General features: G+C 45.8%; 1 protein-coding gene across 3 annotated transcripts in view; it reads right to left on the minus strand.

Moving 5' to 3' along the window:
• LOC130561320 (butyrophilin-like protein 2) overlaps positions 1 to 25,753 on the minus strand; it is a 48,209-nt gene that overhangs the window by 8,388 nt on the left and 14,068 nt on the right. For 2 of the 3 annotated variants that reach the window (XR_008963806.1, XM_057345551.1), the window contains exon 1: positions 22,541 to 22,734. The exons of the other annotated variant lie outside the window; for it this stretch is intronic. Coding sequence is in view for 1 of the 2 variants with exons in the window: in XM_057345551.1 (XP_057201534.1) it covers positions 22,541 to 22,625 (85 nt within the window). In the remaining variant the exon portion in view is untranslated. Of the gene's footprint in view, positions 1 to 22,540; positions 22,735 to 25,753 lie in introns of those variants that run through there. 3 annotated transcript variants of the gene reach the window in all.

Here is a 25,753-nt window from a genome sequence, read left to right on the forward strand (position 1 = left end):
ATTGAAAAGTAATGTTTTACATAATATTTACATAAAAATTTACATCTATACATTTTTTAAAGATTATGTCAAAGAACTACTGAATCTTGTCTTTGAAGAGGTGATAATCGACCCCACTCCATTTGGTGAGGAACTGAAAACCATTCCTGTTCCCCCTGAACTTTGTGCAGAATTTGAGAGACCATCAAAGGAGGAAACAATTGCCCGCCATGTTTCCAGATTTAGTCAAGAGGTGGTCGAAAGCCAACATATTGACCAGACTGATCTGGAAACTCCTGGCGTATCCGGGCTACAACACAGGAAGGAATAACAACACGGACATGCCGACCTAAGTAGCCCCAGCACCAGCTCACAAAGCTCCGATACGCCAGATGGCGGAATTGCCTATAATTCAAAAACACAATATTTAATATTTGTGAATATGTGTGTACATAAATGTATTTTCTATACATATGAATAAGTACTTTTCATTTATAGTTTTAATATAAGTTTTGCAATAAATAGTTAAAGTGACTAAATTTTGTATCATGTACTCCTTAATTTATTCAATAATACATACTTATTGCTATTTCTGTGCCTTATGGGGCCGTAGTCGCTTCTGTAGATGTTGTAGATGTTCTGCAGTGTATATGGGTTAAGGCAGTTGGCCTCAAAGCCTGGATGATCTATCATGCATGTTGGTGGGACTTCAGTTTGCCCTATGCGTCTTACAACCTGAATAATAACTTAATTCGATTACTACACAGAAAACACATTGCAGAATAGATTTTTTTAGTTAATGCAACAAACAATAGAAAATCATTTTCATAAACAACACATACATTTATTTGTAGATTACTATATTACAATTAACGTTAGTGTGTGCTAGCATAACACCGCATAACACACTGTAATAATCATTAAAAGACAATGTATTTACAACCTGTTGCACTTCGTGACAGCAAAGATTTTCTGCCTCGCTTTGCATTTTCACACATTTGCCACACGTGCACCTATGTAGATAGATTTTGGTGAAACTACAAGCATGTTTTATAAAGTGGACTTTATGAAAAAAAGAATTATCTCTATGTACCATAACAACGCACAGTAAAGAAAAAATATATAATTACTACTATTGAACAGTATTTTTTCTAAATATAATACGCTTTTATGTCATTGATGAGCAAAAACACATTATGCATGTTGTTCCCCTGGAAACTTTGGGGACAGTCTCTTGAATTGTCACTTGCCACTGAAAAACATCCTCCTCCAGTCATGCTCGCACTATATTTTCATTTTGATTAGCATCTTCGGATGATTCGTCAGACTCGGGCTCGAACTGGTAAGGTAAAATCGACGCCATCTCTCTCTATACACTGTTAATATCCAACCACCTGCAAACCGTAATACAGCAGTAATGATAGGCGGTCCATTTGCGACACATGCTGAACGCGTTTGACCAATCACAGCAGACTAGACCATTTGACCAATCACAGCAGACTAGACCATCTGACCAATCACAACAGACTACACTATCTGACCAATCAGATCAGACTACGCTGGCGGAAAGGCGGAGATTACACAGATGAATCGCGGAACGAATCATTAGAGAGTCAGTCAAGAAGTAAGGTAATAAAAACTGCTTATTATTACGAAATAATAGTATTTTTACATCATGTATGTACATAAACTTGTTGTCGGACACTCCATAAACCAAAATAAGCCCTTAAAAATATTGAGGAATGTACTCTTTAAAGGAACACTCCACTTTTTTTGGAAATAGGCTCATTCTCCAACTCCCCCAGAGTTAATAAGTTGAGTTTTACCGTTTTAGTATCTATTCAGCCGATCTCCGGGTCTGGCGATAGAACTTTTAGCATAGCTTAGCATAGATCATTGAATCCAATTAGACCAGTAGCAAACCGTACGTGTTGAGCCTGGCCCTACTACACGCGCAACCGAAACCCCCACCCCACACAACTTAACCATACTGTACTTACTGGCTCACTGCTTTCCATATAAAGTGAGCATACACATTATTACCATCCACACTTACACATGTCATGTCAAACTAACGTACACAACACCAGTTTAAAAAGCGACACCTCATGAGAGCGCTCTCACAAAGAAAACCTACACTAGCAGACAGTAAACAGAGATTCACCAGCGAATAAACTGTGATTATAATAAATCGTAATAATAAACTGGTAACGTTACAGTGAACTAAACGTATGGAACTGACCATAGTAAATTTACCATTTATCTGATAAAATGTCACTGTTATGCAGAATAACAGCAAATATTCACAATATGTTAAATTTAAGACTGACCACAGTCAAAATCACTCTTACACACCAAAAACACAAATTAAGCTCACATCAGCAACCAGAATGAATTGAGGCACGGCAGCCTAATAAATCATAAATAACTTACAATTTGATGATCAAATTACTTGATAACAAAGTCTTCCTCCTTTTGTTTTGAACAACATTTATCAGCGTTTCTCTTTTTTTTCCGAGACTTGATAACAAAGTTCATCCATTTTCAATGAGGTTTTCCACATTTATTCATGTATATATGTATTTATTCCTACATTTATTTATTTTTACATTTATTTATTTCTACATTTATTTATTTATTTATGTATTTCTTTGTCTGTATGCTGTGCGATATTGGTATATGATCAATATTACTTGATAAACAAAGCTTTCCCTTTCCGTTGTTTGGAACAACATTATCAGCTTTTCTCTTTTTTTCCAGACTATACTAACAACTTCAATCTATGTCAATAGGTGTTTTCCACATTTCTTCTTTTTTTTTAAAAAAAAGAGTCCTCTCACAATAACAACTCTTGGTACGGAGTAACTCGGTTCCCTATGAGGAAGATGTAGTTGTGTCGGTTTTTTAGCGAATCCGACTGTTTTCTATGTTTAATTATTGATTGTTCTGTAGATTTCCTTTATCGATTTTTTTTTTTAGATTTTATGAATTTTTTTTTTTAAGTTCTCTATTTTTTATAATATTTTATTTATTGTTGGATTATTGTATTTATTTCTTTTATAAATTATTATTAAGAAGATGTGTTTGCTTCTGGTGGGTGTGAGGCTGCGATTCTAGTCAGCTCTTTGTGTGTTTATTGTGGCTTGTAAATCATCTTGTCGCGTGCCGTTAGTCCGGCGTGTGGGTGGGTGGGGTAGTGGGGGGGTTGCGTGGCCTAGTGTGTGTTCTATGAGGGGCCAACTTGACTTCTCTGTCCTCTTGTAACTTCCGATTCAGATTACTTCGTTGTGTGGGTGTGTGCATCCAATCGTCTAACCAAATGACTTTCCCGTCTTTTACCTGATCTTTTGGTCGTCTTCTCGACTGGTTGGGGTTTGTTTGGTGTGTGGTGGTTGCTGAACCGATTGGAGTTTATGGTGTTGTTGTCGTTGGTGTTATTAGGGCGTTGCGTTTGGGAAGTATACGTTTCCAGCATCATCTGAAGTCCGTTGTGTCACAATCTTTTGGCTTGTTTCTTTTTCTTTACTTTTATTGATTTATTCTTGTTTGTCTTTGCGGTGGGGTGGGTGGTGGTGGTGTGTGGGGGGGGTTCGGGGATGTCAGGGGTGTTGGTGGTTTCTTTCTATTAGCTTAGCGGTGGGTGGGCTCGAGTTGGCGGGTTGTCTCAATGGGGGAAGTGATGAGCCTTTTTTTTGTTCAGTTGGGGGGGGAAGGAAGGTGGGGATGGGTTAGAGGGGGGCGCCAAGGCGTGTTGTGCCAGCAACAAAGTTGGGAAGCCCCCTAACGCCGGCCGTCACGGGCGGAGGCCTGATTCTCTAAATGGCGAGAAGCCGCCCGGCACCGTACGGGCCACTGGGTAAGCATTATTCCCCCCTGGGGGGGAAAACCGCTGCAGAGGCCACTACCTACCGTAGGGAGGAATTAGTGGAGACACCACATGGTCTCACCATCAGGGGAGAACTCATGGGAAGAATGTGCGGACTGCAGGAGTTAACCGCAAGGTGGGAGTCCACCTGGGGAGGTCATGGGTTGCCAAGGTGGGAACCATTCATGAGGATACATCAGACGGAACAGCCCACGGAGGGGGGGTTACCACGTCTGGAGCACTAGGTCCGGTTAGAGCTATGTGGGAGATAACTCAACTGTTCCCCGGCCTAAGGGGGCAGGGCTGCTCTGCCCAGCCTGTCCCCTGGAAGGGTGCTTAGTGATGGATGGAATGCCTGTTCTTTACCCGAGGGGAAAGAAGTGAGGCGGGATCGCCACTGCTCCCCCCGGAGGGGGAAGGGCTTCCGCAGGCGTATGCCCTACCGGCTGCCGGTCCCACACCTTGCCAGGATGCGGGCTGACACCGGTTCCGCGCGTAGGTATTAGAACCTCATGGAGTTGTTGGGCATAGCCCAACCCGCAGCTCCGCAGATGTCTGCCAGGGAGGCGCCCTGAGCCAGCCACGAGGGGTGTGCCTCACCCCCAACGGGCAGGAAAAGAGATCGGTATGCCATAACGAGGGCATCCACGATCCAGTGCGCCAGCCCTCTGTTTGGAGACAGCCCTCCTGCTGACCTCCGAAACAGACAAAGAGCTGCTCAGAGCTTCTGGGCTCTGCGTGCGGTCCAAGTAGAGGCACCGTGCGCGTACTGGACACAGCACGGATAGGTTGGGTCTTCCCCCCGGTGGGGAGCGCCTGCAGGTTCACCACCTGGTCTCTCGGGAGAGTGGTGGGAACCTTGGGCACGTAGCCGGGGCGGGGTCTCAAGATAACGTGAGAATCCCGGCCCCGAGTTCTAGGCAATCTGTGGACACGGAGAGTGCTTGCAGATCCCCTACCCTCTTGGAGGTGAGCGCATGCGGAAACACCGTCTTTATCAAGACTGAGAAAGAGCAGAATCTCCGAAAGGCTCGAAGGGAGCGAGGGCCTCTTGGGGCCCGCCACCTAGGTTCGCAAGAGGGTATGGAGCGCGGAAAGGTGGTCACCCTCTGCGCCCCTTAGGAACCTAATGACCAGGCCGTGCTGTCCCAGAGGCTACCCAGCACTTGGGTCATGATGAGTGGCCGAGCGGCTACATACATTCCCAGTGTGGAGGGGGAGAGGTTACTCCCCCGTCTCTCTTGAGGACGGGACAGCTCGTACCTGACCGAGCAACTCCGCGGGTCTTCTCGGCCGAGAAGAGCACCAGGACGAGAAGAGGCGCCACCTATGGGCGTATAGCCGCCCAGTGGCCGAAGCCCTAGCCTGAGTGACGTCCCAACCGGACTCGGGGGTGGGTCACTCAGGATCTCCTCGTCCCGTCCAGACATGGAGACCAGGTTTTGCCTGGGATGCCGTAACGTGCCCCTTCCCCTGGGGAAGCTGTCGCCAGGGGGAGCGGCCAGGGGGGAGTTGTTGTCAGAGCCTCAGCTCCGAGAACCAAGTCCTGGTTAGGCCGAAGGGGCGTAACTAGTACCACTTGATGCTCCTCTTCCCTGGCCTTGCACAGGCCCTGTGCAATGAGGCTCACTGGGGGGAAGCGTACTTCCGCTTGTCCCGCGGCCAGCTTGCGCAAGGGCATCCGTGCCGAGGGTACCTCGGACAGGGAGTACCCAAGCGGACAATGGGAGGAGTTCGGGGAGGCAACAGGACCACCTGTGCCTGGCCAAACTGCCCCCAAATGAGCCGGCTGCGCGGGGAGGGAGTCGCCACTCTCCGCAGGTGTCAACTGACGAGAGAGCACATCGGCTGTCTGGTTCAGGACGCCGGGATGTGAGTGGCTCGCAGGGAGCTGATCACCTGCTGACTCCAGAGGAGGAGGCGTCGGGCGAGTCATGTTAGCTGCTGTGATGAAGAATACGCCACAGCAGCTGTGCTGTCCGACCGGACCAGCACGTGCTTCCCTGCACGAGAGGAAGTACTCCTCAATGCAAGTAGCCACCCACAACTCTAGGCAGTTGAATGCCAACGCAGGCGGGGGCCCGTCCACTGCCCCGACACTGCTCGCCTCGTTGCACACGGCACCTCTTAGGGTGTGTCGGCAGAAAAGCGTGTGACCAACGCCTGCTGCCGGTGTGCCACGCTCTCCAAGGAACTTGACTCTGCCGCCAGTGTTGGAGCGGTCGTATATGCATCGACCCGAGGGGGGTGCCACCCCCGCCGAGGATGCCATGAATCCCAGGAGCCTCTTGTTACAGGGGGACCGCTGACTGTCTGATCTCAGGCAGTTCAACATGACCGGGCGCGCTAGTCCTCGCGCCCCCACCCTGGGGGTGAGCGGGGCCGCTCGTGAGGACAGAGTCGAGTTCCATACCGAGAAAGAGGATGCCTTCCCGGGGAGAGCTTGCTCTTATCTCAGTTGACCTGTGGCCCCACCGATCTAGGTGCCGGAGCACCAGGTCCCTGTGTGTACATCACAGATCTCGAGAGTGTGCCCAAACTTGAGCCAGTCGTCGAGATAGTTAGTACCGTACACCTCCTTCCCAACGGGGAAGGAGGGCGGCTTCCACGACCTTCTAAAGACTCGTGGAGACAGGGACAACCGAAGGGGAGGAACCCTGTACTGATATGCCCGTCCCTCGAACGCGAACCGTCGGAACAGGCCGATGTCGAGGGAGGATCGAGACATGAAGTACGCGTCCTTCAGGTCGATTGCCATCGAACCAGTCCTGACGCCTGACGGACGCCAGATGCGCTTCTGCGTGACCATCCTGAAAGGCAGCTAGTGTAGGTGCCTGTTCAGAACACACAGACCAAGATAGGGCGCAACCCTCCGCCTTTCTTAGGGACAATGAAGTACGGGCTGTAAAACCCGCTGAACACCTCGCCGATGGGACGGGCTCGATCGCTCCCTTCACCAGAAGGGAGGCGACCTCCGCCCGAAGTACGGGGGCATCCCTGCCTCGCCTGAGGTAAAAGGACGTCCCGGAACTTGGGCGGACGTGTAGCGACTGAATCGCGTAGCCGAGACGGATCGTCTTCCTCAGCCGCCTGACAGTCTGGGCGGCTCCCAGAACTGTGACAGGGGACTAGAGGTTGATCTGCTTCATCGCCCCCGCGGAGGGTGGTTCGATGGCTAGCAGTACGGATTCCTTGCCAGGGGGAGGCCCCCCGGGGAGGAGATCGGCTCTGCCATATTTCCTGCCTGGCGACTGCGCAGCTCAACGCACTGTCTGACTGAGAGTGCTGAGGGCTGGTGTTTATATCTCGACATTGCGCTTTGCCATGACGCAACGTCGAGTTTGCCGTTCACCTCGTGCAGAGGGTGAGAGCGGCTGAGGTAACCCAGAGAGAGAGGAAACTCTCCTTTTTGAGAGTAAGTGGGCTGCCAGCCCCCCAGAGGGGGCCAGCAGATGGAGGGACGGGGCAGGAACCGTCCCTATCCGACCTACCAGCGCTGTGGCTGGGGTCGGGCCCAATGGTAGCCTCGATCCCCCTGAGGTGATCCCATGACAGCCGCTGCCCGCGGCTGCTGATGGGGCGATGGTCTCCTCTTCGCTGTCTCCTCCAGGTCACTGGAGGGCGTTGAAGAGGACCAGGGCTGCTGGGAAGCAGACAGTGCACGGGACTACCCGAGGCGGCCGAGTTGCGGCACGGAGGACTGCTCTTTTCAACCTGGGAGCGTGGGTCTCCCCGACGGGGTGAGAGCCGCTGCCACAGTAACACTCAACCAGCCCCCCCTTGCGAGACGGGTCAGTCGAGAAAGCGGACCTTCTCGAGCGTTACTCATCTGCGCAAGGTATCGGCCAGAGGAGTTCCTCATGGACCACAAGTGTGGACATCGTCCGACCCAGGGCCCCGGGTCACCTTGGTCGCCCGTAGAGCGAGGTCGGTGACGGCGCGGAGTTCCTGCATAAGCGCTGGGTCGGTCTTACCCTCGTGGAGCTCTCTCAACGCCCTGGCCTGGCAGGAGCCATAGCGTGGAGAGAGGAGGCAGCTTGGTCCGCCGACAATGTAAGCTCTCGACACCAGAGATGCCGAGACACCACATGCTTTGGACGAGGAGTCTAGGTCGAGCCCCCCCAGGTGGCCGCGCACCTACGGGCACGAGTGCACCGCGGCGGCATACTCCACCTGGGGGACACCGACGCTATCCTCCAGCTGTCTCAACCTCGAGGGAAGAGAGGGTGAGAGAACTTTGTTTGACGTGAAACGTGCCGGGAAGGGGCGTTCCAGGTCTTACAAAGTTCCTCATGCACTTCCGGTAAACACGGCACTGGGGGCGGGCGCGGCTTGGAGCCGCGCTCAAACCCGAGGCGCCATGTAGCCAGCCGCGAGCACCGAGGAGAGGCAGTGCGGGCACTGCAACCCAACACTCACGGCGGCCCGGGAAAGCATGGCTCGACATCTCGACGTCCGCTTCTTTCCTGGCTCGACCCCCCGAGGGAGGGAGCCCGAGGAATCGTCGGAGTCAGATGGCAGTACGTCACCCCCCGATGCTGCAAGAGAAATCTCATCATCACGCATCGTGTCCGAATACGTGATTGAGGAATAAGACGGCGGACCGTCTTTTTTGGGGAACGGTCAGACAAGCGAAACGAGGTGTGAACGGTCCGTGAGCCGTGGCTGGCGGATTATCGCTCACAGTAATCCTCATCTCACCCTCGCTGCTTGCCATAGCGGACGGCAGGGCCGTAGTCCTGCCGCCACGGAACGGGGAGCAAACGAGGTGGTGGCTGAGTCCCGTGGGAACACAGCCACCTGTGACGCAACGTCTGAATCGTCACCGCCCGCAGTGCGGGCAGGACGTATCCACAACGTCTGCCCCAGCGTACTGGAAGCAGGCATTGTGTCCGTCCCTCTCCTCGACGAGTGTCCCAAGAGAATCTCATCATCACGCATCGTGTCCGAATACGTGATTGAGGAATAAGACGGCGGACCGTCTTTTTTGGGGAACGGTCAGACAAGCGAAACGAGGTGTGAACGGTCCGTGAGCCGTGGCTGGCGGATTATCGCTCACAGTAATCCTCATCTCACCCTCGCTGCTTGCCATAGCGGACGGCAGGGCCGTAGTCCTGCCGCCACGGAACGGGGAGCAAACGAGGTGGTGGCTGAGTCCCGTGGGAACACAGCCACCTGTGACGCAACGTCTGAATCGTCACCGCCCGCAGTGCGGGCAGGACGTATCCACAACGTCTGCCCCAGCGTACTGGAAGCAGGCATTGTGTCCGTCCCCCTCCTCGATGAGTGTGTTGCACCCATGAGAACAGCGGGACAAGCCACGCTGGAGAAATTTGCTCTTTTAGAAAAGGAAATTTGCTCGAACACCTCCGGAACTGCCGAGACGCCCAGGGGAGAGTCACTGCAGGAAGGGACCGTCCGCTGTCCACGTCGTAGATTCCAGCAGAAAGAATGATCACCCAGATCGTAGAGAAGCTCACCAGATGCGTAGGCTCTGAAGAACAAAAGGTGAATGAATGAGCACGCCGGCTTCCCTCTTATACCCGGACATCCGGGGAGGAGCCCGGCATGCAAATTTCATTCGCCAATTTTCATTGGCCTTTTCTAAATACTCAGAAGATGATAGGTTCTCAAGACAAACCCCATTCTGTCGGTTCGACACAACGTCGAGAGACCGACAGAAAGGGAATACACGTTAGTTCAGAATGCAGCTGCCAGAGTTCTAACCAGGTCCAGAAAATACGATCACATAACCCCAATGTTATCAACCCTTCACTGGTTACCCATTAAGTATCGTATTGACTTTAAAGTTCTTTTAATTACTTATAAAGCCTTAAACGGTTTAGCCCCTACCTACATAACAGAGCTTCTACCACACTACAACCCATCACGCTCTCTAAGATCTCAAAACTCCAGACTTTTGATAACACCTAAAATAACTAAATCCACCAAAGGAGGTAGAGCTTTCTCATACGTAGCACCTAAACTCTGGAATAGCCTCCCTGATACTATTCGAGGGTCAGACACACTCTCCAAATTTAAATCTAGATTAAAGACACATCTTTTCAGCCAAGCATTCACTAATACATAGCTAATGAACAGCAGCTATGCTAATTATTCTCTTTCTGCCCTCGCCTAGGGAGAGATTCCGCCAGGCCCAGATGAACGTCATATGCCCATCCACAACTAGAGATTACGCCAGCTACATCGGAAAATCCCGTGCCATCCTCCTGCGAGAGCCTGCGGACTGACTGACCATCCCAGCTCCATCCAAGGCAATTCCATCACCACCCAAGAAAAAGGCAACCATCTGACCGGCCCAGCTCAGACAATTCCATCCCCAACCGAGAGCAAAGAAGGACTACTTGTCACATTAATGCTAAATTTACAATACTTGGTATTTAATGCTAAACTTACATCACATGACAGCAGTTTGAAGTTATGGCTGCACTCAGTGACTTTGATTGGAGGTTGCTGGGTGGGTGTTTGTAGGGAGTGGGGGGGCTTGTTGGTTGTGGTTGGGGCGTTTCATTTGTTGGGACTGTGTGGGTCTGGTCTGGTTGGTCTTGTTTTGTGGTCGATGTCGGACAACAGAGGAATAAAGTTAATTATGCCATTACTACTTTTCCCTGGTTGTTCCTCTGTTGTCTGTTGTTGATCGCGGAATGGGACCGGGTTGGACCTGCACGGTTTCGGCGGGTGGGGCTTCCTGGGTCGCGGCTCGTGGGCTCTCCCTGTTCTTCGTGGACGTTGCTCGNGTGGCTTTGGTCGGGGTCACTGAGTGCAGCTATGACCCGTCAGAGGAGATCTGGCCCTCCCGGCTGAGCCTGGTTTCTCCTGAGGTTTTTTTTTCTCCATTTATTCATCATTGGAGTTTGGGTTCCTCGCCACAGCAGTGCAGTGTTGGCTTGCTCACCGGGAGACTGCATTTATTTATTTATTTATTCATTTATTTATTAGATATTATTTATTAGAATGATCTTGCTTGGTCTATAAACACCATGCACTGTGCTGTGTTTTACCTTTCTGTGTTTGCTCCTGTAAAGCTGCTTTGGAACAATGCACATTGTGAAAAGCGCTATATAAATAAAATTGAATTGAATTTTAAGTTTGGCGGTTGGCAAACCTGCTTTGTGTGCTTCTTCCGCTTTACAAGATTATTGGTTAACAACCCTCCAGATGGCGTAAAGTTAGCAAAAAACAAAGCGCGCCTGTTTAGAAAGATGATATGATTGGTCAGTTTTACTGTCACTCAAAATTAATCTCTCCCATTGATTTACTGTAGTGTCAGCCAGCCGTAAGCTAATTGAAGGCGCAGACGTAAGCACACATTCGACTTCTTTCAGCATGTGCAGGCTGCGCAGACAGCGTATGACATCGCAGAACTGCGACTGCTCCGTGATCTTGAATTACTCTCGTGAGACTTGGAAATCTCATGTGGACAGAGTCCGCATCGATCCAGGAAGTCAAATATACATATCTAATAGGGAAAAACGGCCGACTTTTATTGAAAATAATATTTTAAAGTTTTCAAATATTATTTTTTATGATAGTTTAGGTCATCACAGAGGGCCTAGAGGGCCCAGAGGGTTCGCTACTGGTTTGGACCAACTTCGCCTTGTTGGTCCAAACCAGTCAAATTTATGACATGTTCCAAAACGCAGTACCACATGAGAAGCGTTAACCAGCATGAGAATTGTATTGGTCTATGGTGTTGTGTAGAAGCATAACAATATAACATTGCATTGAATGACTTTCTACATGTATCTTCATGTGTTTTTTGTTTATCACAGGATGCCTGGGTCCACATTCAAAAAGTGTTGTTCATGCAATGTCCACATTTCTGTGGCTTTCAAAACCTGTAAACACTGCGGACAAAAGCAGGAAATGAAAAAAGCCATAAAAGTTGTAAAACAAAAAATAAATGAGCAATGGGTCAAAAATATGAAAGATGCAAACAATTTCTGTAAACTTATAAATTCTGCGAATGTTCTGGTAAGTCAGTATATTAAATACATTCAAATGTTGAAGTTGGCCTTTATTAAGTGTGTGTGTGTGTGTGTGTCCTCATGTAGATATGAAATGTGAAGTAACCACTGTTTTCAAAAAGTTTCAGAAATCTCCCATATTGTACTACTTATACAAACACAGAGTTGCTGTGTTTGGCTCATGGGATTGATCAAGTGTCTTGTGTTGTCTAAACAAATGGTTTATGAACTTATCAGTGATACTTTCCAACAAGATTTATAGACAGGTGGAAGATTAAAGAAATACAGCTTTATACCGGGGCAGACATGGGCTGGTTACCCATGTCGGCAGGATCCGTTACTATAAAGCGTAATGGGTCCACTCATCTATGGCTAAGAATACCCCTGGAGTCTGTGAGAGCGGAGGCGGAAGATGACTCATGGACGGATCACATGGCAACAGACCTAGGAATGGAAATGACAAAGAACCAGGAGATCAGCACAGCAGAAGTTGGAACAACAGGACAGAAACTACAGAGATGCATTTGCGGCTGGACAAAGGTAATATCAGAGAAAGGTCTTAAAATCCATCAGGGCAGGAAGAAGTGCCTGAGAGAGCTTAGTGAGGGGCCTCGCATTGACCAATACTTCACAAGAGGTAGGGCAAATCAGTCGGGTGAAGTCCAGTGGCGGGACAAGCACCAAAGCCCACAGTGTATCAGAACCCCTGACGAAGCCCAACCAGGCATAAACTTACCAGCAATCAGCAACCCGGAGACTACCCAGCAAGCAGTAGAAAGGAAAATGGATGGAAGAAGACCTCAGATACTTTGGCTAAAATCCTGCAACACAGAATTGGCAACCATCGACTCGAATCTCATCCAGCTTTCAGCAGGCCAAAAAGGAGATGTTGAAAGAAAACTGGAGAAGATGGGGGAGATCATCTACACCTATGGGGTGGAGAGATTTGTAGTGAAAAGCAAGAACCCAAGGTCACAGAAGGAGACGACGGGCCGACCTAAGTCCAGGAGACAAAAAGAAATTGACAGACTTGTGAGAGAAAGGACGAGCCTGAGGAAACAGTGGAAGAAGGCCACAGAAGGGGAAAGGAAGGGCCTAGATGCACTACAAGGCAATATTAAAAGTCGCCTGGCCTCGCTGCGAAGAGCAGAGAGCTTGAGAAAGCAACATAAGAAAAAGGAGCGAACCAGGACCGCTTTCTACAAAGATCCTTACAAGTTCGTCAGTAGCATCTTTAGCAAGGAGAAACTGGGACCCTTAAAGTACCTATAACAGATCTTGAGGAACACCTACGGAAAACGTATTCCGACAATCAGAGGCATGAGCCAATCTCCATTCCAGAGGACATGCCACCAATTCAGCTACATGGAGCAAAGCTGAGAGTGCAGTAAAACGGGCAAGATCAGCTTCAGCTCCTGGACCCAACGGTATACCATACAGGCTCTACATAAAAGCCCCTGGGGTGTTGAGGTACCTTTGGAGATTAATGGCTGTGGCATGGAAGAAGCAGGTGATACCAAACGTCTGGAGAACGACAGGAGGCATATTGATCCCCAAGGAGAAAAACTCCTCAACTATTGACCAGTTTCACCAAATTAGCCTCTTGAATGTGGAAGGTAAGATTTTCTTCAGCATTGGGGCCAATAGACTCTCAGGATTTCTGAAGAGTAACAACTTCATTGACACTTCAGTGCAGAAGGCAGGCATACAGGGTTTCTCTGGATGTTTGGAACATGCTAACATCATATGGCACCAGTTGCAAAGGGCATAAAAGGAGAAGAAAGACCTGCATGTGTTTTTTCTAGATCTTGCCAATGCCTTTGGATCAGTACCACATGAGATGCTGTGGACAGCCTTTGACTTCTTCCACGTTCCAGAGCAGTTAACAAAGCTGATGAAGGCATATTTTCAGGATCTCCAATTCTGTATTACCACACAGGATAGTACCACCATGTGGCAACAGCTGGAGGTTGGCATAATGGCAGGTTGTACAATTTCACCACTGGCTTTCACAATGGCAATGGAAATAATAATCCGGGCATCGCGTTGGGTGGTTGGAGGAGAGCGTTTGAAAAATGGGTTGCGACTACCTCCAATCAGGGTATACATGGATGACATGACAACCATCACAACAACCAAAGCATATACAAAGCGGCTGCTGGATAAGCTCCAGGAGAACATTAGTTGGGCACAAATGGAGGTCAAACCCAGCAAATCCCGCAGCATTTCTATTGTCAAGGGCCGGCTTACCGACGACAGGTTCTGTATAAAGGGTGAGCCCATACCAATGGTCACGGAAAAGCCCATCAAAAGCCTTGGACGGTGGTACACCACAGACCTTAAACACGCCAAACAGGTGGAACAACTCAGGCAAGAGAGAGCCAGTGGACTCAAGAAGATCAATAATACAGCTATTCCTGGGAAGCTGAAACTCTGGTGCTTCCAATTTGGCTTGTTGCCACGCCTGCATTAACGAAGCATTTGAAAGAAAGAATCTCCAGTATACCAACTTGGCAGCAGAGGCTGAAGATCGGGGATGGACAGCGAAAGTGTTCCAAGTGGAAGTGGGCTGCAGGGGCTTTGTTTCCAATTCCACTACAAGGCTGCTTAAGGAAGTGGGGATGAGAGGTTTCGCGCACATTTACGGAGCCTTATTTAAACACAGAGTCCTGAAAGTAAGAAATTACCTTTTGTGTAACTGTAACTGTGCAAAATTTACGCAATATATAAATGGATAGTGTTAAAAAAAGAAAAGAAAACGAAATGTCTTTCATTTACCCTGAGGAAAAAGTCTATATAAGGTGTCAGGTCGTCATGTCCTTGGTGGCGTAACTACAGACAGTGCAGGCAGTGCCCGTGCGGCCGAGGGTCCCGCAGCAAACACTGGTCCTGCCCACATCACAAGCGGGCCCCTGGAGTGATAAGTAGTGCTGAGATAATTGCTTGTGTGCCTCGATGGCCTCTCATTAAAACCAAAGGTGTTCATCAGTGATTTAATATCAAGAGCAAGAACACGTTTGTGTGCATTTTGTTTTGTGCTTTTACCAGAACGAAGCGCTCGATCGTCTGTGTGAAGACTGCGCATTGTGCACAAGTGCGAACTGATAACAGCGGCAATGAGCACTCGCCATGATTTCAAAAACAACACATTCCAGCGATAGATCGCCTGTTATTTAACACAGACCAACATATTTCTTAACGAATGGAGATGTTTCTATCTTTAAGGTAGGCTACACCCCTGCCAGTCCATCTTTGAGACGTATACTTCAGAAAGATTCTTGCAGAGACAGAGACAGCTAAGCGCACTCTGTTTATTTTACAAAAGCACAAGGTTTTGTTTTTATTGTGTACACAATATTTGTGTATTTGAGTATTTGAGTTCGCTGTCATGAGGAAAAGATCCTTCAGAAGGCACTGGCGCGTTCGTCGGCCAGAGGGTTAAAGAAAACATAGCCTATTTAGTTTCATATTTATGTTTACATATTAGGGAATATTATTATTTTCTATTTTCATCTATGTTGATTATGGAAAGAGGACAGCACGACTAAGATAGGCTCATAAAATGCGCAACATGTCGGGAGACATGGAGTGGGGCAGACATTATTTTTACCACTAAATATTAAGTTTTGTTTTGTAGAAAGCCTTTCTTTAAAGTGAATTTGGTTTTGTATAAAATTTATCTTAATATTAATAAATTTTGCTTCAACCAATTGTCTAGATTTAATAAATGGGAAGAAAACCAAGAACGTCGGTGTGGAATTGATTGAAGTGCGTAACAAACTAACAAACCATGTCACCACAGCCTCTGACTAAGTCTGAAACTATACCTCATTCTGTTTTTAATAGATTTCTTGAATACATGTCTTAGGCCTACTTTAATTAATTGAAAAGAAGTAGATTAGACACACACAATAACTTATTGATTGCCAGCAGCCATATCACCCTGTAGCCAAGCCTGGTCAGTACCTGGATGGGAACCTTATTCAGTACCTCAATTCTGAGCCTCAATGGTTGGGTGTACAGCAATACACAATAAAGCGTTATATACTGTAAATGCCTCATTCATTCATTCATTCATTCATTCATATATGGGTTCCCTTCAATAGAAGAGCGCTGTGTGTTTGCATGTGCTTCTGTCATGGTTCTGCCTTCTTAGTCATGGTTTTTTGAGTCGGGTGGCAGAACCATGACAGACCCACGTGTTAAGTGTGAGAAAGACATGGCATTGTTTAGATATTGGCATGCCATGTGCTTTCTTGTGTCTCGTCTTTGGCCCCGCCCCTCTCGTTCCTCCTAAAGCTTTCCTCCTGTGTCTCATTACCCACACCTGCCCATTGTTATCCTCCTTTGTTAGTCTCCCTATTTAATGCCCTTGTTTTTGCTGTCCTGTGCCAGTTCTGTAGTGCTTCGTGGTTTACCTTGCCTGTGGATACCCTTGTCTTACCTTGCCTGTTCGTTTAGACGTTGTGTCGCTAGTTTGTTTTGTTAGTTTATTTTTGCCCCCGTGGGAAGTGTTTTGTTTGAATTCTTGTTTGGTTATCGTGTCTTGTTTTCCCCATCGTGGGTTTTTTTGAAGGGGTTAACACAAGACTTTATTTAAATGATAAAACACAAAACAAGAACCCACGTGGGGTTAAAACAGTAACAACGGATAAACCGAGACAGGCAAGGTAAGGGTTGGAAAGGGTTGGCAAGGTAAGACAAGGGTATCCACAGGCAAGGTAAAACACGAAGCACTACAGCACACAACTCGGAAACAATACAAAACGAACTGGCACAGGACAGCAAAAACAAGGGCATTAAATGGGGAGATTAACAAATGTCATATTACATGTCATAATAAATGACATGTAAAATGGGTGATTTCATTTTACTGCCAACCACCAAAGAAATAAGAAGATCATTTTATTTTGACGTACACAACACAGGCAGATACACACACGGAGGCGCGCTAGGACGTGTTCTTGTTAGAGCCGCTAATAATGTAATGTCATCACATAACGTTTTTCATTTTAAAAGGTAAGTGACTGTAAATGTCAGCATTATCATATGTGTAAAGCATTGAAGAATGTCGAGTAAAATGAGCTTTTTCAGATAGTTCAGTGAGTCTGCTATTTTATTCCTACAGTTACTCGGGAGGGAGGGAGGCTTCCGTAAATATTTAGTTTATACGTAACGTTATGCTTCAACTAAGTTGAATGGTGCAACTCAAAAATATTTAGTTGTGTGTAAGTTGTAACTTAAGAACAGCTGGTGCAACCGGCCCCTTGAACCTGTTTTGAATGACAGTAAATGGAGGGAATCGTAGTCGAGTCTGGGCCGTTTCTCAATATGCGTTCTTCAGCGGTCTTGTGTCCTCGTGTTCTCGCTCTACGTCATCAATAACCGCCAAAAGTCAGGTTCCAATACTCAAGAACACAAGCCCTGCATTCCTATTCGCCTACTTATACTATGCCTAAGAGCTCGTACACACCGGGATGATAATCACACACGCTTATTGCCAGCGTTTTTCGAGACGCTTTTCAACATTCATACCCAAACGATTTTCCCTGGCAATGAGCCGAGTGAACGTGCAAATTCACTCCCTGACATGGATGGCGCTTAATGAAAAACAGAAATACCCCGGTACACAAGGTGGCGCTGCGCACCTTTATGCTTCTGACACTCGCTTGCCACAAAGAAGAAGAATATAGGGATACAGCTACGTCCGGAAGTGGTGCAAAATCTCGCCATATAATTACAATAAATTACATTAGCTAACACCTACACCTACCCCAACCCTAAACCTAACCTTGCAATAATACAAAAATATTAATCAACTGTTTTCAGCATGACAAAAAATTATGCGGTATTGAAGTGTGCATGCCCAGTTGAGGTAGCATCCCTTCTAGTCAAAACCTGTATGCTCGGGCAAGACCTTTTAGCGCTTGAGCGCCACCAAGTCATGTTTTACTGTAACTTCAGCAGCTCCAGGCACGTGAACAAAAGCGCCAATGTCATTGGTCAGCCAGTTTTTAACACGGCGCGTCAAAAAATAAAACGAGCCTGAGGCGTTTAAAAAAAAAGACGCTTTTACGCCTGCTGTTTTGCTCGTCGGTGTGCACACTCGCATTGGCACTCTTTGTTTAGTCACGAGGCGTTAAACGTCAACGATAAACGCGCGCGATTATCGTCCTGGTGTGTGTTGGACTTTAAAGGCAGTCCTGCATGTTCAAAAATTTGTACTGAGACGTTCTTCAAAATCGATTAGAAGTTTATTATCAGATGTAAAAAGGAGTAACAAAGCTTTGGGTTGCCAGTAAATCACCACGCTCTCCACCACAAGCCAACAACCAAAATATTCAAATACACCCATATTTATAAAGTATGTGACGTCGCTCTATCTTCTGACTCCTCCTCTGCTTTTTGCTCCCTTTCCACCAATCACCATACGCCACGTTTATCTGCGTAGTTCCTGAAAAATAAAACCTTCTCAAAACATACATCCTGTGGTCGGTCTCTAGTCCTTAGGAATGTTCTCCCTCCCCCAAGGAGTGGTCTCCTAAAAACAGTTTATTGTGGCCGGACAACACACCAACATTCTTCACATTCCTTTAGTAAAAAGAAAACACTCAACCATCTAATGCTTTTAATTATGTAGCGTTGTTTCTTAATCCTATGATTCATTAAAACACATCACAACTCATGATTATACTTAGAACATATACAGTGGATTGATTCATAACATTTATTTTTCTTTGTGACTCTTTATATGTGTGTGTGTTTATCTAGATCATTTACGACTCCAACCCCCAACCTTCTCCGCTTTCTTTGTTTGCCCAGGAACCCTCCACCGAGTGAAACAGAAAGCACATGACAAAAACACACAGCTTAATGAAACAAATGAAAGAAAACACTTATTGATTATATTGATATTTAAATCATACTTTTATCTAAAAAATATTCCCACATGTGGACAGGCCATAATAGTAGGTACTGTTTTGTGTTGGAAAGTATGATTCAACACTGCAGCCATGTTGCCAAACTACTATTAACATTTTTTATAAAACGACAGGAAGCACTGTTGTGTTTTGTCATATTATTTCATTCAACTTCATTTAAACCTGAAGCTACATTAAAAAAAGGCTATTAAGTGAAATAGGATTGCATGTATTTGACTGAGTGACGCATCAAGTACTCTACGGTTCCATTTCTAATATAACCTGTATGCGTCCTCCCGTCCTCACTAGTTCAAGCTCCCAAGTCTGAACTTGCCAATTCCGATATGGCAGGGACACAAGTCTGTTCTTTGCATTCTTGAAATGCAGACCGGTGCAATGCGCAGCTGACGCTCATTATCACTTGCGTCACCGGCCTCGCGCAGTTCCCTCACGGCCCTCGTCCCGCTCTGCTTGTCACAAACGTCTTGCAGACAAATTTTCGCTAACGACAAGATCAACGCTAGAGAAAGGATACAAATTCTTCATTGAACAGTACCTGTTTGATTATGAAGGTAAGTGTTTTGTTTCCTTTTTGTGTTAGCGAAGGTGCTAGGACAAGAACTTGAATACGTGTTCTGTCAGTTTTTTTTCACTGTTGTTAAATTCCAGCGCGACGGCAAAACGAAAGTTCTTCTTCTTCTTGTTTGTTGCAAGACGGATGTTATGATACACTGCTTTGCGAAAAGGCGGAAGTTAAGTGACGTCATTGAAAAGGGCCTATTGTACTGACAGGTGATACAATGTCATCGGTACTTCCCTATATCAATTCGAGCCCGAATCTGATACAAAAAATGAAGATGATCAAGCCGATACATCAACTTTGCCAGCGCGACTTGAGCAGGATGTAAAAGATTGGTAAGGTTTTATTAAAAAAATGATGTTAAATAGTTAAAAACTATAGCTAACTGTTTTACCTTTTATATACGAGGTTATAAAGACTTTAAACAAACAACCATATAAATCATACAAAGTTTGTTTGAGATAGAAACAAGCATTCGTTTCTAGTTGTCTCATGTTTTGGCAGGGCAAACAAAGAGTCTTTCTTTTCGCAACTAAACACACAGCATCTCCGCGACATGGCTGCGACAGTGACGATACAATGAGATTTACAAGTACGCCCACCTTACTTGCGTTTAGATTTGGACAGTCTTAGTCAAGTCATGTTACGAAGTGACGTACATTCGCCGGGGTGTGGTTACACGAGGCGTTTCAGGCAGGTCTGGGTGAGCATTCGCTTTTAGATAGAATGCATCTTTTGTTCCGACACTTTAATTTTTGCAATTTTACGTGTCTAATACATGCATGGGCAACTTATAACACACCAAAGACACAGAAAAACATGTATTTGCGCCATATGACCCCTTTAAATATCATGTTTAACCGCTACAAAGACATCAGAGCCAGCCATGAGATTCAGAAACACTTGCCGAGGTGAGGCTGCGTTGAGCTGGTACATGAGCGCTGAGTGCCCGGTGATTGCCTGGAGCTCACATCTCCGAAATCATCCCAGCAAATTTTAAAATAGACGCGATCTTTATTAACCAACTGCAGATTTAAACACATACATTCTCGCCTAAACAACTCTTAAAACTACATTTTGTGACAAAATAACTAATATTATGAACATTTTGCTGTTTTACTGCTCCACTGCAGTTGCTGCGCAATGCCTGAGGGGAAATATAGCGTCGTAAGTCCACACAAGTCACCTCCCAATGCATCCTCGATAAAAGGGGCGGATCAAGGACACATGCAGGGATTTTATCCACTCTTGTCTAGATGTTAACTTTGAATTGGATGGAACAGTACTTGGGCTGCTACTGATGACGTTTCACAAGTCCACAAGAACAGACAAAAACGCATATTGAGAAATGGCCAGAGAACGCATGAAAGTACCCGGATGAGTTCTGGATATCAAGGATGCATCGAATGCAGCCTTGTACGAAACCTGCTTGAGGTCCCAGAAATAACTGCGGCACGTCCAACCAAGTTCGTTCTTCCGAGGCTGCCTCGCAAGACCGGACTCCACAAGAACACAAGTCCGTTCTTTGCGTTCTTGAAATTGAGAAACGGCCCCGGAATCGAACACCCCTAAATCAGAGTACAAAACAGTCACCTGGGTGTGTGTGAAACGATGCTTCGGACGTCATTGGTCACATGATTTTGAAAGAACGAATCAGGCATCAATACAAAGCTTTGCTGATAATCGCTACATTTTTTTGACAAACGCATCGGAGCTTTGGTGTAACAGCTAACATCACTATGTGTAGAGCCTTTTGAACAGCCCCCCCCCCCCTTCAGGTCCATTATATGGAGAAGAACCCCGGAAAGCTTTCCTCAAAAGCCTCAATTTGCTTTTGAACAGAAGAAATAAACGCACGGACACAATGACATGTGGGTGAGTGAACTATTATTATTATAAAATTTTAAAGTGCACTATTCCTTTAAGATCCAAGTTACTAAATGAAAATGTTTGTCATGATCCTACATTATTGGAGTTCAGCTGATCTGAAATCTGTTGATTCTGTTGCATGATTGGATGGTGTCTATAATAAATAATGTCTTCATATCAGGTTTAAATGTGTACAAATTATTTTCCTGATAGAAATACTTTGACTTATCTTGCTGCTCATCTTGTTTGCACCCTCTTTTGGTATGTTTGTGGAAATATATATTTTTTTATGTTAGCAACACATTTTTTAAAATCCAATGCAACTTAATATTTGTCGATGATATAATGTCCTAAGGTGAGCTGACCGAGTGGTCTTAAAATTCACAACATGTGAAATGCTTTTACATTTACAGGTTTGGCAGACACTTTTTATCCAAAACAACCTGCAGGGCATTTAGGCCATACGTGAGCAGTTACGGCATTGCTGACATATAAACTCTTAGAAACTGTATTTGTTACTAAAAATGCACAAATCGGAAGCAATAATATCCAACAAATCGAGACGGCATGGCTCTTCATTAAACAAAATAGTTATTTATTATACTTAAATTTTCACCCTGCACATTTATGAGGTATATGTACCATCATGGAGGTGACAATATGAAAGCTGCACCTAACCTGATTATAAAAAATCATGCTTTAAAAACTTTAAGAGAGACCTCATATGAGTATTTAAACTATCAAATGTTGACATCTGTGCTATCAGTATGGAGAAAACATACATACAGGATTGACATTTCCATGGACTTGCTCACGTCTTTTATCAGTAGCCTATGTATGGGTGTTTTCTAGGTCAACCATCTAACCCACAACTTTTGCTTTCCTAGCACAATGCTCTCTCCCAACATGAATATACAGTTATAACTGATTATTTTATTATTATTTTGATATATAACTTTGAATTAACTCGCTTCTGATTGGACAATCGCTTATGGAAATAATTGTCAGATTTTGTTACATTTGTCTACATTAGCAATAAGCTGTGGCTTAGTATATTTAATTAGTAATGTTTTCATCTAGACACTTTTTGTCTATATTAAATATTAAGGGACCAGTAGTCATTTCGTAAGCTCTGTATAGGCCTACATATGAAATAGCCCTTATAGGCTATCAAGTCTGTAAATAAACCAACAGGACAGCCCCATTTTTGCTGCAGATGCTTTGACAATACGAATGTACATTTTGTCATGCCAATAAAGCACACTTAAATTGACATTTGAGAGAGAGAGAGAGAGAGCAGTAAGGCGTGTTAAACTCCCTCGTTATAAATAACACTTACCATCAGCGATCAGCAGCAGCGCTGACATTAAAAGAAAGTTAGGCAGGTGCATCTTCAAATAAACAACGTTATACAAAACAAGCATGTCTAATATAAACTACCGTGAAGTAAATTTTTATGCTGACGGAGGTACATGTTCATAAGATGTCGCCAGACCCGCTGTTACTTTCAGTTTCATTATTGTACTTTCACTTTAAATTGCATAATTACACCAAGTAAATGATTTAAACCATTTAGATTTTAGTAGACTAAATATAATGTATATTTATTCGACTAAAATGTCTTTCATATTTCGTCGACTAAAAATAGACTAAAACTAAAATGATGGAGTTGACTAAAATGCGACTAAAACTAAATTGCATTTTCATCAAAAGACTATGACTAAAACTAAATCAAATTTGCTGTCAAAATTAACACTGTTATAAATTCTGCGAATGTTCTGGTAAGTCAGTATATTAAATACATTCAAATGTTGAAGTTGGCCTTTATTAAGTGTGTGTGTCTGTGTGCGTGTGTGCGTGCGTGCGTGCGTGCGTGCGTGTGTCCTCATGTAAATATGAAATGTGAAGTAACCACTGTTTTCAAAAAGATTTCAGAAATCTCCCATATTGTACTAGTTATACAAACACAGAGTTGCTGTGTTTGGCTCATGGGATTGATCAAGTGTCTTGTGTTGTCTAAACAAATGTTTTATAAACTTATCAGTGATACTTTCCAACAAGATTCATAGACAAAGGAAGATGAAAGAAATACAGCTTAATACCGGGGCAGACATGGGCTAGTTACCCATGTCGGCAGGATCTGTTACTATAAAGCGTAATGGGTCCACCCATCTATGGCTAAGAATACCCCTGGAGTCTGCGAGAGCGGAGGCGGAAGATGACTCATGGACGGATCACATGGCAACAAACCTAGGAATGGAAATGACAAAGAACCAGGAGATCAGCACAGCAGAAGCTGGAACAACAGGACAGAAACTACAGAGATGCATTTGCGGCTGGACAAAGGTAACATGAGAGAAAGGTCTTAAAATCCATCAGGGCAGGGAGAAGTGCCTGAGAGAGCTTAGTGAGGGGCCTCGCATTGACCAATACTTCACAAGAGATAGGGCAAATCAGTTGGGGGAAGCCCAGTGGCAGGACAAGCACCAAAGCCCACAGGGTATCAGAACCCCAGACGAAGCCCAACCAGGCATAAACTTACCAGCAATCAGCAACCCGGAGACTACCAAGCCGCAGCAAGCAGTAGAAAGGAAAATGGATGGAAGAAGACCTCAGATACTTTGGCTAAAATCATGCAACGTAGAATGGGCAACTATTGACTCAGATCTCGTCCAGCTTTTAGCAGGCCAAAAAGGAGATGTCGAAAGAAAACTGGAGAAGATGGGGGAGATCATCTACACCTATGGGGTGGAGAGATTTGGAGTGAAAAGCAAGAACCCAAGGTCACAGAAGGAGACGACGGGCCGACCTAAGTCCAGGAGACAAAAAGAAATTGACAGACTTGTCAGAGAAAGGAGGAGCCTGAGGAAACAGTGGAAGAAGGCCACAGAAGAGGAAAGGAAGGCCTAGATGCACTACAAGGCAATATTAGAAGTCGCCTGGCCTCGCTACGAAGAGCAGAGAGCTTGAGAAAGCAACATAAGAAAAAGGACCGCTTTCTACAAATATCCTTACAAGTTCGTCAGTAGCATCTTTAGCAAGGAGAAAACTGGGACCCTTAAAGTACCTATAACAGATCTTGAGGAACACCTACGGAAAACGTATTCCGACAATCAGAGGCATGAGCCAATCTCCATTCCGGAGGACATGCCACCAATTCAGCTACCAGAGGCCCCCTAAATGGAGCGAAGTTGAGAGTGCAGTAAAACGGGCAAGATCAGCTTCAGCTCCTGGACCCAACGGTATACCATCAGGCTCTACATAAAAGCCCCTGGGGTGTTGAGGTGCCTTTGGAGATTAATGACTGTGGCATGGAAGGAGCAGGTGATACCAAAGGTCTGGAGAAGGACAGGAGGCATACTGATCCCCAAGGAGAAAAACTCCTCAACTATTGACCAGTTTCGCCAAATTAGCCTCTTGAATGTGGAATGTAAGATTTTCTTCAGCGTTGTGGCCAATAGACTCTCAGGATTTCTGAAGAGTAACAACTTCATTCACACTTCAGTGCAGAAGGCAGGCATAGGGGGTTACTCTGGATGTTTGGAACATGCTAACATCATATGGCACCAGTTGCAAATTGCAAAAAAGGAGAAGAAAGACCTGCATGTGTTTTTTCTAGATCTTGCCAATGCCTTTGAACCAGTGCCACATGAGCTGCTGTGGACAGCCTTTGACTTCTTCCACGTTCCAGAGCAGGTAACAAAGCTGATGAAGGCATATTTTCAGGATCTCCAATTCTGTATTACCACACAGGATAGTACCACCATGTGGCAACAATTTCACCACTGGCTTTCACAATGGCAATGGAAATAATAATCCGGGCATCAGGTTGGGTGGTTGGAGGAGAGCGTTTGAAAAATGGGTTGCGACTACCTCCAATCAGGGTATACATGGATGACATGACAACCATCACAACAACCAAAGCATGTACAAAGCGGCTGCTGGATAAGCTCCAGGAGAACATTAGTTGGGCACAAATGGAGGTCAAACCCAGCAAATCCTGCAGCATTTCTATTGTACAGACGACAGGTTCTGTATAAAGGGTGAGCCCATACCAACGGTCACGGAAAAGCCCATCAAAAGCCTTGGACGGTGGTACACCACAGACCTTAAAGACGCCAAACAGGTGGAACAACTCAGGCAAGAGACAGCCAGTGGACTCAAGAAAATCAATAATACAGCTCTTCCTGGGATGCTGAAACTCTGGTGCTTCCAATTTGGCTTGTTGCCCAGCCTGATGTGGCCAATTTCAATGTATGAGCTCACGGTGTCTCACGCCAAGAACCTGGAGAGATTGGTGAGTACACAAGTGAGGAAATGGCTTGGGCTACCAAGATGCCTTAGCAACAAAGGGCTGTACGGGAATGGAGCTCTCTCACTCTTCCCATTTCAAGCCTTGTGGAGGAATATAAATGCACCAAAACAAGGTTAGAGATGACGCTCAAAGAATCCTGTGATCCCTGTGTAAGAGATGCTGCTCCAACAGTAGCGACAGGGAGGAAATGGAACCCAACAACAGCGGTAGGAGATGCAAAGGCAGCCCTCAGACATA

This window comes from Triplophysa rosa, linkage group LG11, assembly GCF_024868665.1.
Source record: "Triplophysa rosa linkage group LG11, Trosa_1v2, whole genome shotgun sequence".
NCBI classification, from domain to species: Eukaryota; Metazoa; Chordata; class Actinopteri; order Cypriniformes; family Nemacheilidae; genus Triplophysa; species Triplophysa rosa.